The sequence below is a fragment of the Telopea speciosissima genome, chromosome 1 (assembly GCF_018873765.1).
Source record: "Telopea speciosissima isolate NSW1024214 ecotype Mountain lineage chromosome 1, Tspe_v1, whole genome shotgun sequence".
Classification (NCBI taxonomy): Eukaryota; Viridiplantae; Streptophyta; class Magnoliopsida; order Proteales; family Proteaceae; genus Telopea; species Telopea speciosissima.
In genome coordinates, this window is record NC_057916.1 from 77407028 (window position 1) to 77427074 (window position 20047).

The 20047-nt window shown below is 39.5% G+C and overlaps 1 protein-coding gene across 1 annotated transcript in view; it reads left to right on the plus strand.

The window, feature by feature from the left end:
* LOC122654994 (protein spotted leaf 11-like) overlaps nt 1-20047 on the plus strand; it is a 47959-nt gene that overhangs the window by 352 nt on the left and 27560 nt on the right. The window contains exons 2-4 of the mRNA XM_043849251.1: nt 11-183; nt 5565-6015; nt 6898-7148. Of these exons, the coding sequence (XP_043705186.1) occupies nt 11-183; nt 5565-6015; nt 6898-7148 (875 nt within the window). The remainder of the gene's footprint in view (nt 1-10; nt 184-5564; nt 6016-6897; nt 7149-20047) is intronic.

The following is a 20047-nucleotide window of genomic DNA, read 5'->3' on the forward strand; positions in this document are numbered from 1 at the left end:
ATGAATGTAGGGATTAAGGAGGAAATCTCATCCCCAGAGGTTCCAAGAGGGGAATGGACTGTGTCTAGAGAAGACTTCGAACGCTGGAGCATGAGCGTATTTGATCAAATATCAGACATACTAGACATCTCCACTAATACTCAAGAAATCCTTTACTGGGCATCTTCTCTATTCTCGGATCTAGTATGCAGTAACTTTGTGACGCAATGTGAAAGACTGATAATGCCAAATGAGAATGATGTGCTCGCTTGGACCCTTCATGAGTTGAAAAAAGGTCATGGTTGGCCAATGCCCTAGCACATGACCTATTTGGAGGCCCTCCAGAAGATCTTGCCCTCTACTCAGATACCTTGTCCTACCTTGGACCACTAAGAAGAAGTGAAACATGGGAAGCTAAAGTTCAAACATGACCAGAAGGTGATCACCATTTTTGGAGACCCAAAAATGGTACATACTTTGGCCAATATAGAGGTAGGTTATCTACCCCCGCTAGAGGTGCAACTAGGAGGATTCGAGATTGGTAATATTTGCATGGTGTCTATGAATGGGGAAGAGCCTGTCCCTACGAAGTTTCAGATGATATGGAGGAAAGTCGCTGCGAAGATCATGAAGAAAATGAAGTATTTTCTAGGGTTGGGATTGGGAAAAAATCAGCAAGGAATCCCAAATTTCCAGATATTCAAACCAACGTCAATTGTCACGGTTTGGGTTTTGATCCAAGAAGAACTCAAAGAAGAATGTCTGGGAACGGGGAAATGGTATGGCAGAGAATGCCCCTTACTTCAAGACTTTGAATGGTTACTTTATGAAAGAAGGGGACAACTTTCTTTACAGCGGAAATCAAGAACCATGGTTTGATCAAGAGAAAGGCCAGCTTCAGCCAGGATTTGAGATCTTCTTTAAAGATGAAGTAGGCTGGATAGCCATGGAATTGGACCAAGCAAGTAAGAATGCAACCCAAGAAGATTAAGGGATTGGCGGGCCGTGATGAGCACATTTATGTGTCAAATCTTAGGACATAAAGCATACATTTTACCACATTGGACAGAGTTACTTTGGTGCTTTCTTGTGCTTTTCAGGTTTTAGGTGAATTCTTGTGAAAATGGAGGAGATGATGCTAAGAAAATGTTTAAGCTGTTTAGTGGTGTTTGGCAGTAGCCGGAAGCGTCCAAGAGTCGAGAAAATAAAGTTTAGATTGAGCACTGAAAGAATCATGCTAATTAGTCAAATTTGAATCTGAGTACAGTGGGCCCCTTAGCATAATTTTGAGGTGTTAATAGTATGGATGCGTAGCCCATCGAGTCAGCTTCGCAATGGTTCACACGGCACTTGATACCGAGTTTAAACGAATAAGTTACAACCGTTTCCATGGATAGGGGTTTATTTATAATTATTGATAATTGGTCAAGGACAAAGTAAAGCAAAAGTTTGGATTCTAGGGGCTTTAGTGCAATTATCAAAAATTATCTTTCTGTCAGCTGAAAGATTCTATTTGGAAGGCTCTGGAGCAGTCCAACTTCAACTTGAGATATCTTGGGCTCCCGAACTCTAAATTGGACGAAATATGGGTCTATTTTGGATGATTTTTTGTAAGGAATGCAACAGTGAGGCCCATATAAGCATCCCATGCTCCATGTTTTTTGAAGGACAGATTCGACATTTCATTAATTGTGAGTGGAATCATAGTCATCACCCTTGCTCTCTCTCTCCTCCAACTTTTCAAGGGCACTTCTGGAATTCTACTTGGGATAGATTTCTTTTGAAAGATATTCTCTCATCCATGAAAAATTGAAAAGTCAAAGATGCTTTGATCTCATTGTCTGGAGAAGATATCTACAAAGAAAATGAATCACAAGTTAGAATTAGAAATTTACTTTTCTAGAAATAGAAGGTTTATGTAGTTATGTTTTTTTGTATTTTCTTCTTTCTCTTTTTCTCTTTTTCTCTTTTTTTTTTGGGATTCAAGTATTGTTAAGGAGGAAGGAGAAGAGAATATTCTCTTCTATTCTCTTCTCTTAGGGAATATTTCTCCTACCACTTCTCCTCTCTTCTTCTCCCCTTCCTCCTATATATACCCCTTGCCCTTTGGGTTGTAAGAATTAGTTTTCAAGTTATTCCTAGTTCAGTTTTTTTAGTTATTTTTAGTGTAATTTTGAGTTCATTCTCTTAGTGAAATTTTCTTATTTTCTTCTCTTTCTAGTTTGTGATTTTTGGTTTTCTAGTTCTTAGTTTTGATTTCATAAGTTTAGTTTAATGGTTGTAATAGGTTTAATTCATGCTTAAATGTCTTTAGTATGGTTGTAATATTTTAATTATAGGTTAGGTTTAATGATTTTTAGTCTAAGTTTCTAAGTTGATGACAAGACTTTGAGATTTGGAGGAGGAGGCCATGCAAGGTTAGTTAAAGTATTCATTCAAGCTTCTTCAATTAATCTGGTTCAAGCACACCTAGGTTTGCATTCTCTAAACTCTCAATCTCATTCTCCCTGCTCCTCTATCTCATTTTCTCATTTTCTTTCTTCTTCTCTCTCTATTTCTTTTATTTTTCTTATGTGGTTACTTTGTTTATGTGATTATTTTGTTTTTGTGGATGTGGATGTGGATGTGTGGCTGCATTTTTTTTATTTCCAACTTGCGTTAGTGTGTGATTTTACTTTTAATTACTCCCAATTTGTATTAGTTTGATAGGTTAGATGCTCATGTGTTAGGACGCCAACTTAATCCCGTAGATGCGTAATTTGTGAGATGCTTGTGAGTTAGGATCCGTTAGTTTAATTGCCATTAGTTTAGTAATTTAATTAATTTGGTTTACTTTGCATTATTTTTAAGATTAGTTAAATAGAATGATGTATATCTCCTCGTGTTCGACCCGTAGCTACGATTGACCCATACACTTGCGGTTTTATTTTAATTCAAACAAGTTTTTTGCGCCGTTGCCGGGGAGATTATAGTCCACTTCATTTTTATGATTTTTAAGTGGTTCGAAGTGTTTTAGTTTCTTCTCTTCTCTTATTCTCAAAAACAAAAAAAAAGAAAAAGAAAAAAAAAGAAAGACGTTCGAAGTGCTATTTGAATATCCCTAGTAAATGGGATTTATATAGGAATACAGAGCATCAAGAATTAAGGAGACAGGCTTACTTATTTGGGTAGTAGAGTTGTGAGTTGGGTGTCCAAGCACCGCTCCTACCAGTCCCTACTGAGAAAAAACGAAGTGAGTCGAATCAAAATATGTTCTTTCCTCAATTCTATCAAACTCTGAAAAGATTTCTTTTTCTTTGATAAGGGGACATGAGAAAATGACAAACAGAGGAACCCATAAACAAATTCAAAACTGAAGAGCAAGAGAAAGAAGAGCAATAAATGATGAAATCAATGGCAAAGGTGGTAAACAAGGTCACAGAGTCGAGTGTTGGTTTGTGAGGAAGAGAGATGGAGATCGCGAAAAGAGAGATAGAGCAGAGACGTCCCACTCTCCTACTCTCCCTAAAATTTCGGAAGAGCAGAGACGTCCGCGGGATTCAGCATCCTAGCCGTTGATAGGGATTTCAAATAATGACCTACTGTCAGGATGACAACCGGTTTTTGGTTGAACTGGGTAAGACGTTCAACGACTCAGATTGCTTGGTGAAATCAATGGTCACTAGAGAAGAGCATCCTGCAAACCTATTTCACACGTACATACCGTGACAACTCACCCATGAGATAATAATATGTAATGAAAATAATAACAAAAAAATAATAATAATAATAAGGGAAATTTACATATACTACCCCTGAGGTATCATGAAAGCCATTAGTTTATGACTAACAACGTTAAAAACATGGGGGTGAACTGACAAAATTGCCCTTTCAAGGAAAAAAATAAACTATGCAACTCATCTTCCCCAAATCACTTAGGGTTTGAAAAAAAAGGAAGATGAGTTGCATGTATCTTCCTGGAATCCATTTGAAGGCGACATCATGTTTACATGTTGATGAGAGATGAATTGATTTTAATGCTTAAAGAAGTTGCAGAGGCGGCTGAGGAGATGAACCCCCTTCAGAAACTCTTCTTTTGATGGGGGTGAAGGATTCATGATTGGAAACAATCAGGACTGCTGGAAATTTAATAGGTTCAGATATTTTCCCCTTGAAGAAATAGTTTCTAAAGCGTCTGCTGGATTTGAAGCAGCAATGCTGTTAGTAAATGTATTCATCAAAGGGCTTTGTGTAATAAGGGAGTTTCGCTAGACGGGGCCAATCAAATGGGTTTGAATAAACAATTACAGGTCGGATTTGAGAAGAAGAAATGAGAAATGGAAGCTCTGAAATCATCTGATAGAAACCAGCATTGCTTCTTCAAATCAACCTTATCATCAGCGAGTGGTATCGATTAATATATATAGCATAGAGAAACACTTGTCCTTTCTGAGAAGCTTATGCTCTTCTGTCATCTGCAGCACTGCACCAGCTTCAGATCAGCCTCAAAGGTAGAGGCTATGGGGTTTCTACATGCGGAACTAGGGGGTTTTAGCTATTTAGGCCTTTTCTACCTGTGCTTGATCTGGCAAGAGCTAGGGAGAGTATTCCATTTCATCTAGTTTATAAAGAGAGATGGAGAAAGGTAGGGTTTGTGAGGACGATCTGCTGCTGATAGGAGCAGAGAGAGGAGTAGATGGAGAAGAATAAGAAGAGGGTGGTGAGTCTCTGCGCGAAGCTAGGGCTAAAATTTTCCATAGATTTAGCTTGATTTGGAAGGATGACTATGAACTCAACGATTCCTCCTCAATTTAAAAATTCTCCAAGAACAAGAGACGTTCTAAAGATATGAGCCTCGAGGTCAAGGGTCCTCTTGAATCTAAACTTCCATTTCTGCTGCTAATATGGTTTATGGTTGTGGCTATTTCCTGTTTTTTAATGGGGATTTATTCTTTTTTTTGCAGTGAAACAAAGATTTTCGTCTTAGCTCGATCTAACCTGCAACTCATCTTCTATTTTTTTAAACCCTAAACAATTGTTGGTGCTGTGTTCCATCCACATGTAAATATGATGTCACCTTCAAATGGATTCCAGGAAGATACCTACAACTCATCTTCCCTTTTTTTCAAACCTTAAAAGATTTGGGGAAGATGAGTCGTAGTTTTTTTTTTTTTTTTTTTTTTTTGGGGGGGGGGGGGGAGGTGGGTAATTTACACATACCACCCGTTTGACGAAAGGATAATTTTATCCTCCAGTTTTGAAAAATTCTGTGTACCTCATTGAGGTTTGCAAATGGTAACAAATAAGCCTATTCCATCAGTTTATGACTTACACAATTAAAAATACGATGTGAATTGTTAAAATTGCTCTTGCAATAAATGAAAAAAAAAAAGCTACAACTCATTTTCTCCAAATCGATTGGGGAAGATGAGTTGCAAGTATCCAAATACTCACCATTAGATAATAGAGTGATGTAAAATCCATCTTCCCCAAATCTTTTAGGGTTTGAAAAAGGGGAAAGTTAGTTGGGCTTTCTTATTGGGAATCATGAGGAAAATTATAGCTGATCAAATTGGATACTTCAACATTGGAACGATCACAAGCAGCTCATCGTGGGTCTTGATGTCGAATGGTGTCCAAGTTTCAGCCGCAGCGTTGAGTATAAGGTTACCATTTTACAGCTTTTCGTGGAACGCACTTGTCTGGTATTTCAACTCCTTTACGCGGATCACATATCCAATTCTCTTATTGATTTCCTGAAAAACCCAAATTTGAGATTTGTTGGAGTGGGAATCGAGGGGGATGTCGAGAGGCTATTGGAGAATCACGAAGTGAATGTCTTGAACAATCTGGATCTTCGTTCCTTGGCTGCAAAGAGGTTGAGTATGCCGAAGCTGAGGAGTTCTAGGTTGAAAGAGCTAACAAGAGAGGTACTTGGAGAAGAAATAGGGAAGCCCAAGAAGGTAACGATGAGTAGATGGGATGCAGAGTGGCTCACATACAATCAACTTCAATACGCTTGCCTCGACGCTTTTCTTTCTTTTGAGATTGGAAAGAGTTTGTTGCAGAAGAGACGAAGAACTAGAGAATGAGACCTAAATTAATTGATTATTGAACGACATTATGGGTTTTTGCTCTTTCTTTGATTGAGCCCATTTGAGACTCTGGAATCTAAATTATGGATTGAATCGATCATACCTATTGTTTGTTTCTCCTGCGTTTTCCAATTTCTTTTTATTTTTTACTTCAATGGAGTTCTGGTGGATCGAATGGCCTTGATTGGGATGAACCAAATTGTTTCTGAATATGAGAATGTGATCACTGTATGCTTTGTGAGTATTTGGATATTTGCAAGTCATCTTCCCCAATCGACTTGGGGAAGATGAGTTGCAGGTTTTTTTTTTTTCATTCAAAGGCAATTTCGACAATTCACATTGTATTTTTAGCGGTGTTAGTTATAAACTGATGGATTGGGCTTATTTGTTACCATCTGCAAGTCTTAGGGGGAAATGCAGAATTTTCCAAAATTGGGGGATAAAATTATCCTTTCGTCAAATCTCAGGGTGGCATGCGTAAATTATCTTTTTTTTTTCTTCATTAAAAAGGCAATTTTATCGGTTTACCCCATGTTTTGAATTTGTTAGTCATAAACTAACGGAATGAAGGCATATGTTAACTTTTGTAAACCTTTAAGGAATACAGAATTTTCTAAAATTGGAGCTACGATTATACTTTCGAATTTCCCTAATAATACACATAAACAAGGATAAGTGACGCGTCCCTTCACCTCTCAAGTTGACCAGTGACAAGTGACCTCCCTCTGCTATAGATTGCTATTTGGCCTCTCCTTTTTCTCAGCTTGAATCCCGATTTCTCCGCTTCTTGTTTTATTATAAACGATAGGATCAGACAGGAAACACACTGGATTCTCAGCTTAAGCCGTGGAAGAAGAGAAAGGAGTGGTGATCCAGAATCTGATTGACATCGTTAATGAGATCTCTGCAAGCTCCGACTACAGATGTGCCATCAAGGAGCATTTTCGCAACCTAGCAAGGCGATTGAAGCTCTTATTGCCCATTTTGGAAGAGCTCAGCGACAGCAAAAACCCCATCCCGGAGGACACTCTGATTGCCCTCACTTATTTGAAGGAGCTCCTCCGATTGGGTAGTCCAGAGAGAGAATTTTATTTAGTGCGTTCTCTATTAACTTCCCTTCTTTTTTCGTTTTTCCTTCTGTTTGTGTTGACGGATCTTTCGATTGTCTCTCTTTTGTTGTTACATGACCCGTTAGGGTTAGGGTTCGACAATAACTAAGGTATATCCTTAATTGTTTGGTTATCTTTTCTCAATTTCTTCACGGAATTAGCGTTAGTAGTTTGATGAACAATCTCATGCGAAAAGTTTCCTTCTTAAAGCGATTTCCCCCACTTCTGCATTTGGGTTTCTAATAGATTTCTTACGTTTGTCTTATTTGTGGATTAGACTTTGGGTTGCTTTTTGACTTTATGATTGAAATACTTCTACCTGTGTTGAGATGATCTGACTCCTTGTATTTGGAATTGATGGACATCTTTATTTAGGAGTATCTTTGTCTTTGTTTCAATGAATGTCCGTTTCAAAATGTTAGTTTGATTATTGGGCCCAAAATAAAAAAAAAAAAAAACTCCGTTTCATAAATCATAACATCCTATCGTCTCCGTATCAGCTATTGTTCTGTTTCATTTTTTATCCCTTTCTCTTTTAATTTCTTTTGATTTTATTACCTTCGTCATTTTTTTTGTTAGGTTTTTGGTTTTAGCCAGAAAAAAATTGCATAGCTTTCTTCAGTGTTGACAAATACTAGGCATAACTTCGTGATGGTCAGCAGTTAACCTGAGTTTTGGCTTTGCATGGAATTGGCTAAAAGGTGATCCAGGTTGTTGTGAGATTGACTTTTGCTGTAACTGGATTTCAATGCCTCAACTGGTTTTCTTCCTCATCAGAAAATTGAAAAAGTTATCAATTAATTCTCATGGGAATTAGTATCTATCTTTTTGTGTTTACCACATGAAACACTTAATTTAATTCTACATTCAGGAATGGTAGTGATTTCTTCTGGTGAATGAACTGGAATAAGTCTTTTTGTCATCCCATTGTAGGAGTACCAAATAGAATAGATTGGCAGATTAATAGGTCCTATTTCTGCGAGAAGATCTGAAATGTTTTATTTCACTTTCTTGCCCTTCGTTAAGTATTGTGTGTGTATGTGCACACATGCGGAGCTGCATGGGCTTATGAGCTTGCATGTATGTGGGCATGTTTGTTTTGCATGTTATTTGCTGCAATATTTTTGCAGCTTCTAAAATCTTAGGGCTTTACACTCTCAGAGTTTTCATTCCCTGTAAGTTTATTGTTCATAGGCTAATGCATTAGTGTTTCTTTTTCCCGTGTTACTTTTGCATATACATTTCACTAACTTTTGATGCCTTGGGTCCTAGATATGTTATTTATTTCTTCCTTGTTACTTGTAGTCATGCTTGGTTTCAATGCACTTCTCTCTTCCCAAGTAACCCAAAGTGTGTGTGCTTCTAAATACAAGACATAGAACAACTCATGTTGTGGTTGACTGAGGATCATAATTACCTAGTGGTCCTGTCCAGATCTCTTGTGTTGGTCTGAAGTAAAGTTTTTAAGACCCGATTGAGCCAGTAGCCATTCCAGACAAAACTGGAACCCCAACCCTTATTTCAGTTTGTTTTAGGAACTGAACTGCCTTGCTAATGTAATTCCCGATGGGGGTAATGCTAACTAGAACCAGAACCAGGATCTGCTAGGGTTTAGTGTAATCGGCTAGGGTAGAATGGTTGAATAAACAAAATTAGGGTTAGGGTTTAGTGAAGCCTAGGGTTTGATAGTGTGGTTAGGGTAAGCTGATGTGGGGAAGTCTTCCAGTGAAGGTCTTGAGGTGTTCTAATGGAATTATGTATGTAAATTAAGATGGGTATTGAATTGGGGTTTGGGTTTGGGTTTTGGGTTTTGGGTTTTGGGTTTTGGGAAAGTGGAAGGAGGAGAGATCTAGGGTTTAGAGTTAGGGTTAGGGGAAGGGGTTCAGGTCGAGTCCTCCTGAGTGAAGGCTGCTCGATCCAAGTTTGGTTGGATTCTGATGGTTGGATTGTCCTAGGCAGAAACTAGGGTGTGCGGAATGTAGTTCGAGTGTGGGGGAATGACTAGGTTTAGGTTAGAGGGTTAGGAGAAGAAGGGTTTGGGGATGGGGATTATGTACTTCTTGTTGGATGGATCCTTGAACGGATAGCAGGTCTGAATAACTGAGCTTTGAAACTTCAAACAATCGGCAGTAGCAAAACTTGGACAGATTTGAATGCACTCGAAGGAGAGAGAACAGTGAACTAGTGAAGGCTATCTCAGCCCCACCTTCACAGCCTATCTCAGGACAGTGGAATGCATCAAACAAATTTTCTTATTCATAAATCGTGGGATGCTCTCAAGAGCTCTTACAATTTATAGCCTTATGGCTAGACAGAATTCAAACTCTAACTATGACTCATAATTGAGATAGGAATACTGACTAGGACTTCTAACTAGGATTCAAACTTGCACTAGGAATCCTAATTAGAATTACAACTCAATAAAAACTGACTTAACAAATAAATAAAACAAATAACAAAATTGAAATCCTAACTCAATCCACGATTTGGTCTACCCGATGGCTACTCGTGTAGGTGTAGGGAAGAATCCCTACACCTTCAGCTGGATTTAGACAACCAATTACATTAACTCCCCCCTCTTAAAAACATTTGTCTTCGACGAATGGATAAAAGACATGTAGTGCTCATAGAGATCTAGATTAAGGCGCTTGAAGTCGTCGGCGTGAATCCATGTACTGTCACTATCAGGACGATCTTTCCATTTAATAAGGAAAGAATAATAGTTGTGACCACCCCGCATAGTAGTAAACTTGTTGTCAAGCACATTCTCAGTGACATCAGTAGTAGGAGTGGCAAACTGTGGGAGTCGAAGAGCATGTTCAGTATCACCTTCGTTTGAATGGTGGCTGACATAAAGAGTGAGATCGGCCATGTTGAAACATTATTAATCTTCATGGAAGGGGAAAACTCGAGCATATACGCATTGGCCCCAATGCGTTGCAGCACCTTGAAAGGACCCATCTTACAAAGATGGAGCTTATGATTGGCTCTGGAAGGAAGTCGCTCAGGAGAAATACGAACCATCACCAAATCATCAGGTTGGAATTCCACATATCGGCGATGACGATCAGCGGCAGCCTTGTATCCTTCATTGTTAATTGCAATGTGTCAACGAACGTGGGCATGGACCTCGGTGATGTGATGAGGAACTCATTAGCTTCCACACTAACATGAACATGAGGAGGAAGAGGAATCAAGTCCATAGGGCGCTTAGGTTGTAGACCCAAAACAATCTCAAATGGAGTACGACCAGTGGTTCGATTGACAGAACTGTTGTATATAAACTCTGCAATATCAAAGATAGAAGGCCATTCTTTCTCATGATGACAAACAAGACATCAGAGGAGATTGCCTAAGCTGCGATTAACCACGTCAATTTGCCCATCTGTTTGAGGATGAAAGGCGGTGGAGAACTTTAGCTTAGTATTGGTCTTCATCCACAGGGTGTTCAGAAATAGCTATTGCATGTCACATCATGATCAGAAACAATAGACTGGTAATCCATGAATATGTACTACCTCTTTGAAGAAGAGTTTGGCTATGTGACTGGCATCAAATGTCTTTTGGTAGGGAATAAAATAGCCATCTTCGAAATCCTGTCTACCACTACAAATATAGAATCATGACCGCTCTTGTGGAGATGGTAAACCCAGAACAAAGTCCATGCTGATAAGTAACCAGGGTACATGAGGCACTGGAAGAGGCGTGTAGAGGCCTGTGTTTTGCTTATCACCCTTGGCAAGCTGATGAGCACGACAACGTTGTATCACCTGCTGTACATCATGCTGAAGATGTGGCCAATAATACAAATCAGCAACGGCAGCATGCGTCTTACTGAATTGGAGTTCCCTCTTTGTGGACAGTATTTTGCATAATGGCCTTCTTGTTGGCAATGGAAACATTTATTGGTGGTTTGACTATCCATGGGTGCTTTGCCTCTTTCCTTTGCAGTTGGTGGGGTTCGGGTAGGGAAACCACTAGACTATGGTGTGAACCGTTGTGGGGGCAGTTTTGATTAAGTCTTCAGCATCCATGGCCTTTTCAAAATAGTGATTCAAGTTATATATTTCAACCACGCCCATCTTGTCTTTAATGTCAATCCTCAATCCCAACTTGAAACGGGATATAAGCTGGTCATCATTCTCATCTACACCCGCACTTGAGAGTAAATCATTAAATTTATCAGTATATTCCTCAACTGTTAAAGTACCTTGTCGTATAGTGTTCAGCTGATCGTGCAAACGCCGCTGATAAGAGAGGTAGGTACTTCTCTTTGAGAATTTCTTTCATAACTGCCCAAGTAATTGGTTTCATATGACGACAGATCAACCTGTCTTCATGTGTACGCCACCAATCTCTAGCCCCTCTAGTTAACTTGGTGCTGGCCAGCTTCCATCTTTCGGTCCTCTTTGAGAATCTCTTTCATGACTGCCCAAGTAATTGGTTTCATATGACGACGGATCAACTTGTCTTCATGTGTACGCCACCAATCTCTAGCCCCTTCAGTTAACTTGGTGCTGGCCGGCTTCCATCTTTCGGTCCTCAGACAACCGGAAACCATTTGAAGTAGTCATCTAAAGCACTCAACTAATCATGGAATGCAATAGGGTATTGTTTTCCATTATATTCTTTCAGATCCAGCTTTACTTTATGCTTATCATCACGGTAATACTGATTTTCATCGTGATCTTCATCCTCTTCAAAGGCAGAATTGTTGATGATCCTGTGTGTCTATTGTGTTGGAACTCTTTGTGGGAACCTACGTGGATGCTGGTTGTTGGTGTAGGAAGTAGCAGCTTCAATTGTGGTATCTGTTGTGGAGGTGCAATAGGACCTTGTTGTGACAGTACATCAACCTGTTACTTGATGGTGTTCACATCTTCAGATAGTACCTTGACTATTTTAGCTAGTATCTCTGGATTTTAGAGAACCCATAGCTTTGCTCTGATACGAAATAATGTAATTCCAGATGGGGGTAATGCCAACTAGAACCAGAACCAGGATCTGCTAGGGTTTAGTGTAATCGGCTAGGGCAAAATGTGTGAATAAATGAAATTAAGGTTAGGGTTTAGTGAAGCCTAGAGTTTGATAGTGTGGTTAGGGTAAGCTGATGTGGGGAAGTCTTCCAGTGAAGGTCTTGAGGTGTTCTAATGGAATTAAGTGTGTAAATTAAGGGGTTTTGGGTTTTGGGAAAGTGGAAGGAGGAGAGATCTTGATGCAGATCCTAGCCTCCTTGAATTGAAGAAGCCACCCTGAACCTATGGTTTCAGTAGGAGTCTTAGTTTAGTTTAGTTTATTTCTATACTTAGTTTTTATCTTGTGTTTTTAATTGAACCGGTTTAAATTGGTTGCATCTAATTGGTTCAATTGGTCTAATTAAAGTGAAGTGATCCTATTGGCTAAGAGGTTCTTATATCCTATTGGCTACTAGGGAATCTTCTTTTATTTTAAGTGAAGTTATCCTATTGGCTAAGAGGTTCTTATATCCAAGGTTTAATATTTCGCAATATCTCGGTATCTCGGGCCTACCGAGATATCCGAGATACCCGAAATATTGCGAAATGTGCCCGAAATATTGCATTTTTTCTGCAATATTTCGGGGGTCCATCTCGGGGGGTATTTGGCCATATCTAGGCCTGAAACCATAGTTGTCACGGCGATCCAAGTCAGTGGAGGGGTGTCACGTCGATATATCGACATGTTTGTTAACGCCATGGCGAGCATGTCGACCATGTTTTATTTTTTATTTTCTCTATTTTTAATGGTTTAATAGATGTATACTTAAGCCATGTTTTATTTTTTCTCTATTGTTTCTCAAGTTTTAAGGATGGCAATCTTGTAATTAACCAGAATCTAAGAAAGGGCATAAAGGGGTTTTGATTTAATGACTAAGGGTAAACTTGGAGGGATGTGTAAAGTATGGACACAGGGGAATAAAAGAAGAGAAGGGTACTTTAGGAAAAAGGCAAAAATAAGGGTTTGTAATAACCCACGATCGGATTTATGGTTATCTTCAACCTTACGACTTTAGCCTGGGACGGAAAAAGGCAAAGTACGAAGGAGATAACTCCTCAACTCTTCTCGGTCTAGTCTAAACCTTCAGGCAAAGCATCGCCACATCATGTTCTATCAATTCCAGCAGGAACTCATCATAGAAATCAACTAAGCAAGGAGTATTTAATTCCTGGAATCAGATCTGGCGACTTCTTAGTTGCAAAACAGAGACAGAGAGACAGGAAGAAGAAATCGAAGAGGGAAAGAGAGATAGGAAGAAGAAATCGAAGAGGGAAAGAAGAAATAAAGAAGACATCGAAGAGGGAAAGAAGAAATAAAGAAGAAATCAAAGAGGGAAAGAAGAAATCGAATAGGGAAAGAGAGATAGGAAGAAGAAATCAAAGAGGGACGCTATGGCGTAGGTCGCCATGCAGGCTTCTCCAGCGCCAGGACGCCATGGCGACGCCATGACAACTATGCCTGAAACTTCATGGACAACCTTATTTAAGCTTAATAAACACATTTAAACTATAGAATTATAAAAAAATGAATTCAAATTGGTGTTTTGGGCTTGCACCCTTGATTGACATACAGTCGCCGACCCAAATGTATAAATAGTTAAATACACATAGATTAGGCAGTTAATAATAGTATTTAACTTCATCACATATCAAGTTAAAGCCAATTCACATTGATGAGTACCATGATTCTCATAAACTCCATAATATTCAATAACTCAAAACTCAATAGCTCAAATGCTTAAAGCCTTAAAGGCAATACACTAAGTATCAAACTCACAAGACTCACAAGTCAAAACTCACAAGTTCACAGATCAATGAAATCACAACTTAAGTTACAAATTACAAGTGCTAAACTGCTAATAGTAGTTGCTGTGCTTCCCTGGATCAATCCCACTCATGCCCCGCTGGAGTCGACGTCCATTGCTCTCTGTTTGAAGGACATATGTGGACCACGGTATAGAATCGGAGAAGAAACGAGTGTAGTCATCCACAAGTGTCATGTAAATGGAGTCATCAACATACTGTAGGTAACCTATCCTAGGATATAAGCTAGGGTTACCAATCGATCCAGTCCGTGAAGAAGATGATCCACTGTGATATGATGTCTGCGCCGGCGCAAGAGGCGTTGGCATTGGCTGCATGTATGGCTGGTGAGGTTGGTAGCTAGGCCTGTTAGGGTATGTAAAGAAGTCATGTACAAAAGATGATCCAGTATGTCCCTGGGACTGGGATTGGGACTGGTAGTCATAGGCCCCTACCCCACTAAACTGCCCATATGATGATGATCCATATCCATATCCACCGTAAGGTTGTGATGCACCATAATCCGATGCCAATGGAGTGGTATGTGCGTCAAAAGATGGGGCATGCCAATGTCCAGTCGGTCCTCCCTCCCTATCACCCATACTCAAACCACCAACAGAGCTAGATAGGTCATCAATGTCCATGTGATCAGGTTGCAACTGTGTTTGTTGACCCCTACGCTTCCTGTTGTATGTATGTAGGGGGCCTCTTGAGGGTGGGGGTACGGGGGCACGTGCTCCGTGGTCCGTATCTTGTGTGGCATGATCAAACTGTGTCTCTCCAGTGAATCGGAGTGGCTCTACCGGTGTCGTATCCTGGGCCTCCTGACCTACCACATAACGCTCTCGCATGCCGTCAAATTCTTCACCAGCATCACCACCGCCAACATCACCACCACCATCATTACCACCACTAGCATCACCATCACCATCACCATCACCACCACCAGCATCATCATCATCACCATCATCATCATTTGAGGACTTAGACCAGTCTTCATCATCAGCAACATTGCCACTAGTGGGCTGGAATGGTATGGGTGAGGCTTCCCGTGTATGTATCGACCCTCTTGACCATATACTCGTCCACATCAACACTAATCTCGAAGCTATCATGGGGTCGGCCTACCTCCCTCCTCATCCAACACTGGCTCACCTCTATCCCTCACCCAATCCACAATAGGGTCCTCATTCGAGTTAACTTGAAAGATGTCACTAGATCAATAGTGCCCCTCTGTCCCTCATGTCCCATGCGTATGTGTTGCAGTTTCAGCATCAAGTTGTAGTGCACATACACCATGTTAGATAAACGTTGAGATCCCAATCTGTTGCGCCTCTTGGAGTGGATGAGTGCAAAGGTACTCAAGTTCCTCTCACAACCAGATGCAGAACATGTTTGGGCAAGGACTTTAATTGCTATTCTTCTTAAGTTCTCAGCCGATTCCCCATACAACACCCACCATTCAGCTGCATTACAAGTTTACAACAAAAAAGACGTGTCAAATGTTGTTTCAACTTTCAAATTTCAATACATATGTAATTTAAAACTTAAAAGAATTACCAGCATCACCACATGCTCTGCCTTGTATCGCAGCCTCAGTTCCAAAACTTCCCAATGCATCCCTAAATACCTTGATCTACACCCATGTGGAAAATTAGTAAGTACTTCTTCACTACTTGTTTGAAAGCATCAATAAGTTGAGTTTCCAAATGAATTGTAAGACTCACCTCATTGTTGCAAATTGCTTGTAGTGCACCATCTGGCTCCAACTTCTTCACTACTTGTTTCACAGCATCAATAAGTTGAGTTTCCAACCCAAGCCTATTGTTATATTGATACTTAGGGTTCAAGTAGTATGCTGAAATATGACATATAGAATAGAGGTATTGTCAAATGCATAGGTAATTAGTAAATAATAATACAATGAATTAGTAAACATAAAACAAAATTTACTCACCAGCCTTATGCAGTGGATGCATAAGTTGATTCTCCCAGCGAGCATTGATGATATCTAAGAAGTGTTTGCTACTGCGAGGAGCCACACTGTAGACACTATCTTTCATCAAGTCTATTGCAGCATATAGGACTGGCATGGTTGGGCCCTTCAGAGCGGAGTCAACAACATGTAGAACTTTAACTACTACCTCCAAAACTTTCACAACTTTGCTTAGTTTGGTCCAGAAGTCCTCAGATGACATCGTTCAGTATGCTTCCCTCCCACTTGCAGTCTTGGAACCATTCCATCCAAACCACTCCTCAGAAGCAAACATACTTCTCAGCCCGACCTTCTTTGTCTTAATGCTTTTGAGGGCAATGTAGTTGGTGGCAAATCTTGTGATGCCAGGCCTAACCAAGTCAACCCCACATTTTTCCCTTAGTAGATTGAGTGCATAGGAGTGGTTGTATACAAAGTTGGTGACTTGTCTTGCACTTTCAACCACAGTCTTCACCAACTTTAACTTTCCCATATCCTTTAGCATTAAGTCAATGCAATGGGCTGCACAAGGAGTCCAGAGGAGCCGGTACTTACTATTGTTCATCATCTTCTCACCGGCCAGCTTGAAGTTGCTTCCGTTGTCCGTTACAATCTGGACAACATTGTCAATACCCACATCTTTTTCCACTACTTCCTTTAATAATCTGTAAATATATTTTGCATCCTTTATCTCTTTGGATGCATCCACAGATTTGAGGAACACTGTCCTCCCATTACAATAAACCATGAAATTGATGATGGAATTTCTTGTAGGCCCAGTCCATCCATCTGCCATTATAGTCACCCTATATGTCTCCCACATACTCCTCATCTCACTAATGTACTCATCAATCTCACTCTTTTGTTGAGGTAGATAAACATTCATTACCTCATATGGGGTGGGGCCCTTGAATCCGGGGCTAGCCTCTGCAATGGTATCTATCATGGTATCATAATGGGGGCCTTGTGCAGTGTTTGCTGGGATGGTATGGTATAACATCCACTTAGCTATTGATTCTTTAACCAATCCCTTCATCCCCTTCCATGCTCCTTTGATTCTGGGTTGACTGCTTCCTTTCTTCTTATGCAATTTAGGATCAAATGCTGATGGTGGTACTGGTACTGGTAGAGGTGTTGGGACTGCCCTCACACTTTGTGATCTTCTAATAGGATTCAAAGATCTAGAACCTCTAGAATTGCCAGCTCCTCCACTACCCCCTACTCTTTGTCTCTGCTGATCATCTTGAAAACTTACTCTACTCTTTGAAACAATCCGCCTAAAATCCCTAGCCTCCTCTGCTGTTTGTATGTCATCAGGTATTGCAATGTCCTCCTCATCATCATCAGAGGAGTCATCATCATCATCATTGTATCGTCTTCCTCCTCCCATCGAACTCCTCACTGTATCCTCAAGTTGTTCTCTTATCCTTTGCTTGTCAGCCTTCCTCTTCTTTTTTCCCCTCAAACTATCACCAATCTCTCTTGCTACTTCAGTAGGGACCATATGACAACCTACAACATCTTTAGATCCTCCAGTCAGATGTTGTTTAAGTCTACTGGACCCACCTCCCATAAATTGCATGTGACAATAGTTACGTATAGATTTTCTCTTATCCCCATCAATGGGAGTGCCATGTAACCATGCAATGTCACCCCTATGCTGGCTGACTGGTTTCTCTTGTTCCCTCTGTTCTCTTTGTTCCCTCTGCCCCCTTTGTTGACTACTTTCCCCCCACCTTTTGCTTGTCCTTCGCACGTTGTCTATCACGATCCGTCATAATGATACTTGTTTACTGCAATGTAAGTAACACAAATAATTAAAAAACTTAATGTAGATGCACTTCAATTGACACTTTTAGATTACTAATACACTTGTATAGTTATTTAATATTTTTCCCCTAACCCTTATATTTTTCACATAATTAAAAATAATTTTTTATATATAATGTTTATATAAGTATTGACCTAACACAACAAAACCGAAAATTAGTAAACATACTATACATGTAATGCATTTCAAAACATATAGAAATAACTTTCATATTTTTTCATTATTTTTTAAACTTAAAACTCATATTTTTCCTTATTTATTTCTGTTTTTTTTTAATTTTTTATATATTTTTCTTAATTTTTGAAAATTAAAATAATTATTTAAGAGCAGAAAAATAAATCCGACACCGTGAAACCGTAGATCGGCCATTGGTGTCTTAACATATATTTAATTCATTACCATCCAAGTCATATTATGCCTAATTATTTCCTATTTTAGTTGTAGGAAAATGAATTTTTAAAACCAGAAAATAAAAAAAAAAAAATTTCGACACCGTGAGGCTATAGATCAGCCTCCGGTGTCGAACATATATTAATATCATCAACATCCAACAACATTTGTACAAAGTATTTAAAAAAAAAAAAAGTTTTAGAGAAATAGAATTTACCTTAAATAGTGAAAATAGGCTTGGATGATGAGCTTAGATGACCTTCCGACGTCTTCCCGACGACAAGGAGCTTCAACAATGCTTGGATGATGCTTGGAAGGGGGGAAGAAGAGCAAAAAATGAGGAAGAAGAGAGAAAAACAGAGTTTCAGCAGCTCTCGGTCGAAATATCGACCAAGAGCTGCGAAATATGGTATAAAATGAGGGCCTCACGTGACACTATTTCTTACTTTTTCAATATCTCGCGATATATAGTGAGGTCCACGATATTTCGTCGATATCTCACGATATATCGACGAAATATTGTATTTTTTGATTTCAGATTGGTTTCGTATCTCGGACATGTCGAGATATACAATTTGGCGATATATCGCCGAAATTTTGAACCATGCTTATATCTTATTGACCACTAGGGAATCTTCTTTATTTTAAGTAGTTTAAGTTGTTTTAAGGCATTAGGACTCTATTTTGAGTCTATTTCAGTTTCCTAGTCAATTTAAGTTAGGTAATAGGTTAATGATTGGGTTAAGCCATTACTTTTTAGTGTCTAAGTCTAATTTTGAGTCTTTTATATAAGGTTCTAAGGGAGCCATGTATTGTACACGAATTTGATTAATAAAAATTAGCTTTATGCTTTCTGCCATTGCTGCTGTTTCTCTCTTCAGAGACTGTCTTGTGTGTCGTATCAAGACCCCTTGTGAGTCATATCAAGGGTTAGGGCTGGTGGACTGCGGCGACTCCTTGCATCTTGTAGATCGGGAGATCCTTTTTTTTCAATCAAGTTTCTTCAAAGCTGTTGACATTGAAGACCTGCAACAAGTAAGAAATTCTGCAACTATTGTTCTTCCTTCTAGAAGGTCAGATACAAGGTGATTTTTGAGATCTAGCAAACCAGCCATCCGATTGAACTCAGATTTTCACCATACCTCTATTAACCCTAATTTGGGAAGTGATTCAAATTTGACCTAATTCCTGTGGTCTGATTTGAATATATTCTCATATTTCCCATTCTGCCCCTACCTCCATTAAAGCACAGTTTCAGACCTTCAACCATACTCGATTCTGATTTCATGCTCAGAATAAGTAGTTGATTTCGTGACATGTTAATTCTGAAATTAGTAACCTAATCATATCTCTAAACCCTAGAATCCCCTACTCCTACCTCCATTAGGAATTGTCTCCAATAACCTTATCTTGCGGCCCAACTCATCTACCTACTTCCATTCACTCAAACATCATAAAACCTATACCATTAGACTTCCCTACACCTGCCTATCATTACCATATAAGACAACCCTAACCTAAACCTAACTTTAACCCTAATTAGCCTAAGCTGTCCCAATCGGCCAGCCTTGTTAAGTGATCCTATTACCCTGGCTCCTAGTGGGTTTATTCCTACCTAGGACTACATTAGATCTAGGGTTTAGAGTTAGGGTTAGGGGCAGGGGTTCAGGTTGAGTCCTCCTTAGGTAGTGAAGGCTGCTTGTTCCAAGTTTGGTTGGATTGTCCTAGGCAGAAACTAGGGTGTGGGGAATGTAGTTCGAGTGTGGGAGAATGATTAGGGTTAGGTTAGAGGGTTAGGAGAAGAAGGGTTTGGGGATGGGGATTATGTACTTACTTCTTGTTGGATGGATCCTTGAACTGATAGCAGATCT